General features: G+C 48.6%; 1 protein-coding gene across 1 annotated transcript in view; it reads right to left on the bottom strand.

Moving 5' to 3' along the window:
• Positions 1–5,426, bottom strand: part of FAM166A (family with sequence similarity 166 member A) — a 15,986-nt gene that overhangs the window by 6,383 nt on the left and 4,177 nt on the right. The window contains exons 4-5 of the mRNA XM_031059232.1: positions 1,991–2,049; positions 1,769–1,942 (exon numbers count right to left, since the gene is read on the bottom strand). Coding sequence (XP_030915092.1) covers positions 1,769–1,942; positions 1,991–2,049 — 233 coding nt within the window. The remainder of the gene's footprint in view (positions 1–1,768; positions 1,943–1,990; positions 2,050–5,426) is intronic.

Below are 5,426 nucleotides of genomic sequence, written 5' to 3'. Positions count from 1 at the left end.
TTACATCCAAGCCAGCTTTTGACTCCATACGTCAAACCTCTAATCTCTGCCTTCAGAGGATTTGCAGAAATCCTGGGATTTCTGCAGGAACGTGACAGAGGCTGTCACTGGCTCCAGAGAAAATACATATTTTATTAAAAAATAATAAACATAATACCAATTTTTTAAAAACACAAAAAAAAAAAACCCCAAAAGCCAAAACAAACAAAAAGACCCCCCCCAACCCCCATCCAAAAAAAAACCCCCAAACAAAAAAATCCCAAAATGAACAAAAAGAACAGAATGAAACTTGCTGGTCTGGAGGGATATTTGGCTGTGCTCTGCTCAACAGGCAAACCCCAGTACTGGTGTTCAAAGGAGAGGCAATGATGGTGGGAAATTCAGGTGGGGGCAGCTACAGGGTCAGAAACCCAACCAAAGGTGCTGGGACTGCTCTGGTTTGAGGAGGAGGAGGAAGAGGAGGAGGAGGAGGAGGAAGGCAGCATCAGGGCTCCAAGGACACACTAAGGAAGCACAAGCCTGGCTGCCCAGCACAGCACAACACAACTTTAGGGACTGGGATTGAAGCCAAACCCACCCAAAGGAGAAATGAAGCCTTTTTGATTGGGAAGTGTAATTAATGATCAAAACCATTTCCTGAAGATGGAGTAGATTTGCTGCTGCTGGAAACATTTCTGTGTCTGATGTTTCTCTACACAAACTCCTAACTTTGTGCCCTTACCATTTGCTGGATTAACCCCCTTTCTGACCCAGACATGGGGCAGCTGAGAGGTGTTTTAAAAGCTTTTATTCCATTTCCAGTCTTATGTGAAGGGTGAGACAATACAGATGTTATAATTCACACCATCACAATCAGAAACTTTAAAGCATTTACAGCATAGTGTAAAAAGCTAATTAAAGCTAATATTATTAAAGCTAATAAGCCAAAAAACACTCATAATGTATTGTAATTAAGAAATAGTTAGCTTCTAATTGTAACAGCATCAATTATAACACCTGTATTAACTCACCCTTCACATGAGACTGAAAATAGTATAAAAGTTTTTAAAGGTCTCTCAGTTACCCTATCTCTGGGTCAGAAAAGGGCCTAATGTGGGTCAGAAAAGGGCTTAATCCAACAGGCACTCCCAGCCGTGTGAAATTCCCCTCTTATTGGGGAAGATGAAACAGGAAAGCCTTATAAATATGATTGTCTGGCAAAAGATTTTGAGAATATAGAAACTATAAGTGAGATTGAAATGAAAGCAAGCTTTGAGATCCCTCAGTTACTGAACAACTGGAAAACAATGGCATGGCCAGCTGAAGGTGATCCCCTTTTGATGGAACAACACCCTCTGCTCGCAGACAGGCCCAAGGGTCAGAGCAGACCCTACAGCTTGGCAGAAGGGCGCAAAGAGGAGTTTTTAGGGTTTGAAATGTAACACAGGATGGTAATGTAATGATTCTTATAGGCTGTATGGAAATGCTGTAGGATTTGTATCTTGTACTAGATTGGTTAGTGAGAATCAGAATATTCAACACAGAAGAAGATTTATTGTATTGTAACGGGAACCTCGCTCTCTTACTCTCTTACTCTCTCATCCTCTCTCCCCCTCTCTTCTCTCAGCCTGCTCTGAGCTGTGCCTGGCAGCTCCCAGCAGGGCCCTGCACCCAGGCCCTTTGCAATAAACCCCAAGTTCCAGACCTGGCTGCAGAGATCTCTCATCTCCATCCATCCCATCCTACCCTCTGATGCTCCCCCACCCCCTCACCCCCCAGCCCCACTCACCGTTTTTGTCCCTGCACAGTGGCACTGGCAGCTCCCTGTCCCTTTGCCCAGGAGCCGTGCCAGGGGTGCCATGGCCAGCTCCCTGTGCAGCTGCTCAGCCGCAGGGTGTGGGGCCAGCCCCGGGGGCTGCCAGCCCTGCTGGGCACTGGGTACGGCCAGGGGGCTCTGCCCAGCCTGGGCATTCAGCGGGGTCTGCACCGGCTCCTCCAGCACCGTGGGCACGGGCTGCGGCCCCAGGGGGATCTCGGGAGGGCTCGTGATGGTCTGGTAGGTGACATAACCTGAGGGACAGACACTGAGTTAGGGCACTGAGGTAGAGGACGAGGCATTCCCGTTATCCCCATGCCATGGGAAGGAGCCCGGAGGTAGAGCCAGAACAGATCAACTTGGAAGAGACCACAAGGATCCACTCCATGCACATCCCAGAATAGCTACAAACTATGAACTCTATTTAAATTAAATGTAAATAACTAAAACCAAAGGGAAGCTGCAATACATAAAGAATGTACTGCAGGAAACAATGAGATATGGAATTTCTGCTTTGTATAGGCTTCCATATTATTCCTGCAATGATTTTGGATGCATCATTATTCCTCGTAGCCCTCTTGGTTCTTCAATTTCCAAATCCTGGGAACAGTATACTTATGCCTGCTGAGTTCTTTTTTCACAAGTTTTGTTTCCATTTTTTTCCTCTGATTCTCATCAGCCCCATCAATAATCCAGCCTGCACAGAAATCCAGCACAAATCCCAGTTAAATAACACTTATTCCAGCTGTCACCGAAACAGTAAAATATCACCAGCCAAGGTAAAAAGTAGTAAAGAGGGGAAAAACCCGCAATCCTTAACTCCACGTGGCTGTGGCAGCCCACCCCAAACAGAGCCCCCTCCAAGGAATTCTTGCTCTGGCACCATTGCTGCTCATCGAGGAAAGGATCTGCTGTAACACTGGCTGGAAAAAAATTATCTCACATCCAGCAAATGCTGAATATCTCCACTGTGAACCAGGGACAGAGCCCTGTCATTTGAGATTCTGCAGGCACAGCTGAGCTGGGTAACTTTGGTCTGATTTCCCCTTAAAAATCGCCCCTGCCATGGCTGCCCAGCCCTGTGTGACCCCCTGGCTCAGGCACTTTCTCTGTGCCAGCAGTGAATCCCATTTTTCCCCTCCTCTGTAGCTCCAGAGGAGATTCACTCCTCCACCCCACAGCCTTCTTGGAAAGCTGTTACTGTGTCAGCCTGGTCTTTTTAAAACAAACCAAATTCCTTCCATTTTTGTGCTCACAGGCCATTTTTTCCCAGGTCATTAGAGCCTTGCTGTGAGCTCCCCTTGGGAGCACATCTGCATCCAGGGCTGAGCCCAGGGCATGAGGAGCTCCCTTCCAGCAGAGGCTCCATCTGCAGACAGCCCATTCCTCTGCAGCGCTGGATTAGTGCTGGACTCACTCTTAGAGGTTTTGTCCAAGCTGAATGATTCCATGATTTCTGCAAATCTGCAGAAATCAGCAAAATCTGCCCTTTTCTGCAGGACTATAAATTTCTGGTGGGCATTTAGGTGTGTAATCTGCCCATAATTACATAACAATGTGTATATATTCTGTATACAACTTTGGAAATATATATAATATGCTCTATGCAACTGAATTATTAAGTATCCTGGCTGCCACCAAAATAAGGAAAAATTCTTGATTAAAATGATTTTTCAATCCAATGTGCAAATTTTAAAGCAGGTTTATTTTTTTACTTCATTATTAAGAAGAATGTTGAATCTGCTCTCTATCTCCCACAAACCAAAGGAAAGGGAAACTTAGGTTGTTCTGTACTTGAGAAATCCGTGTGAGCTCCTTTTTATCACCCTGAGGTTTGCAAACTGATTCTGAAAGGCTGCACAGTGGAGCACAAAATGAAAAGCCAGGAGAGCACAGTGCTTCTGATTTGAGGAAATATCCACATTGTCAGCTCAGGTTCCTGGGGAGTGGCTGCCTGCACAATTGGCCTGTGCTACAGCCAGTTGCAGCCTGGATGATGGATAATTCAGCACATCCCTGGCTGATCTCATGGAATCACAGAATATCCTGAGCTGAAGGGACCCACAGGGATCCCCCAGCCCAGCCCCTGTCCCTGCCCAGCCCCCCCACAACCCCACCCTGTCCATCCCTGGCAGCGCTGTCCAAAGGCTCCTGGAGCTCTGGCAGCCTCGGGGCCGTGCCCATTCCCTGGGCAGCCTGGGCAGTGCCAGCACCCTCTGGGGGAAGAACCTTGCCCTGAGCTCAGCCTGAGCTGCCCTGGCCCAGCCCCAGCCGTTCTTTGGTCACCAGAGTGAAGAGATCCCCAACAGCAGAGCCTGATTGCACTTCCAGCAAGAAAACAAATGGGATTCAACTGATAGAAACTATCAAAGTACTTGGTGCCCATCAATGAGACTTTATCAAAGCCAGAGCTCGAGAAAAAATCTTGAGACCAAATTTGCTAAAGGAGCCCCAGGCCCCACACTGCCACGAGCTCTTTGATCACCATCACATCGAGCACCCAGGAGGACACCAGGGGCACCTGGGCAGGGTTTGAGGGATTGCTCAGGCCCAGCTGGGCAGCAGGAGCTGCTGTGACCTTGTCAGCACAGCCAGGGCTGGTTCTTCAGGACCTCCCTGAGGAGCAGCAAACATGAGCATCAGCACTGGCAACGATGAGGGAACCAAAATAATGAGAGAGCAACTCGGTCAACTGGTTAGTTGGGTCTGTCCAAGCTGTGTTTTAGACCAAGGAAATGCAAATCCAGATCTCCAGGAATGAAGCCTGTAAACACCACCTGTGTAGCGCAGGCCTGGATCCTGGAGAGCAGGGCCAGGAGCAGCAGAGAGGCCCCAAGAAGCTGCAGGACACAAATTCCCAGTGAGAAATGAGAGAGCAACACTTGGGTGTGGCCATTCCCAGGGAAATAAAGACCCAGATCCCACAGGGGAACATTATCCCTGTGCTCAGCATGCAGGAAACTCACTGCCACTGTCCAGGGCATCCACACAGCCACGGGATGTGGCAAAAGTGTCCCCAAAGGGTGGCACATCCCCAGGGGCTGACCAGGGCAGCCCTGAGTGCCTGCCTGGGGCTGCTCAGCAGGGACACAGCACTCTGCACAAAGGGCTGGGACTTGGAAGGAAATTCCTGCAAATTCCAGGTGCTGGGAATCCACATGAGCCTGTCTGTGCTTGATGGAGGAGATGGGGCCTGTTAGCAAAGTGGAGAGGGGAAAGAGGGGAAAAAAAGAGGGAAAAGAGGGGGAAAGAAGGGAAAAGAGGGGGGAGAAAAGGGAAAAAGGGAAAGGAGGGGGAAAAGAGGGAAAAGAGGGAAAAAGAGGGAAAAAGAGGGATAAGGGAAAGCACAGGAGCCCTTCTGCTGAGCTGAGGAGGAGCAGCAAGAAGCAGAATCAAGGCCAAGCTGTCAGAGCTGGAGCAGAGCAAGCTGTGCACCAGGCAGGTGAGCCAGAAAAAAATCTGATTTAGGAGACCAGATCTTCCCCAGAAAGATGGATTTTAGCCTGTGGAATTGTGCTGGGTTTGAGTGGGATAGAGGTGATTTTCTTTATAGAAGCTAATACAGGCCATGGTTTGGATTTGTGAGCAGGCAGCTGTGGGGGGTTTAGTTGCCAGCCAGGGTTAAACCACA

The sequence above is a fragment of the Geospiza fortis genome, unplaced genomic scaffold (genome assembly GCF_000277835.1).
Source record: "Geospiza fortis unplaced genomic scaffold, GeoFor_1.0 scaffold85, whole genome shotgun sequence".
In the NCBI taxonomy this organism is placed as follows: Eukaryota; Metazoa; Chordata; class Aves; order Passeriformes; family Thraupidae; genus Geospiza; species Geospiza fortis.
Note: the sequence above shows the minus strand (reverse complement) of the source record. Positions and strands in the feature narration are given on the sequence as shown.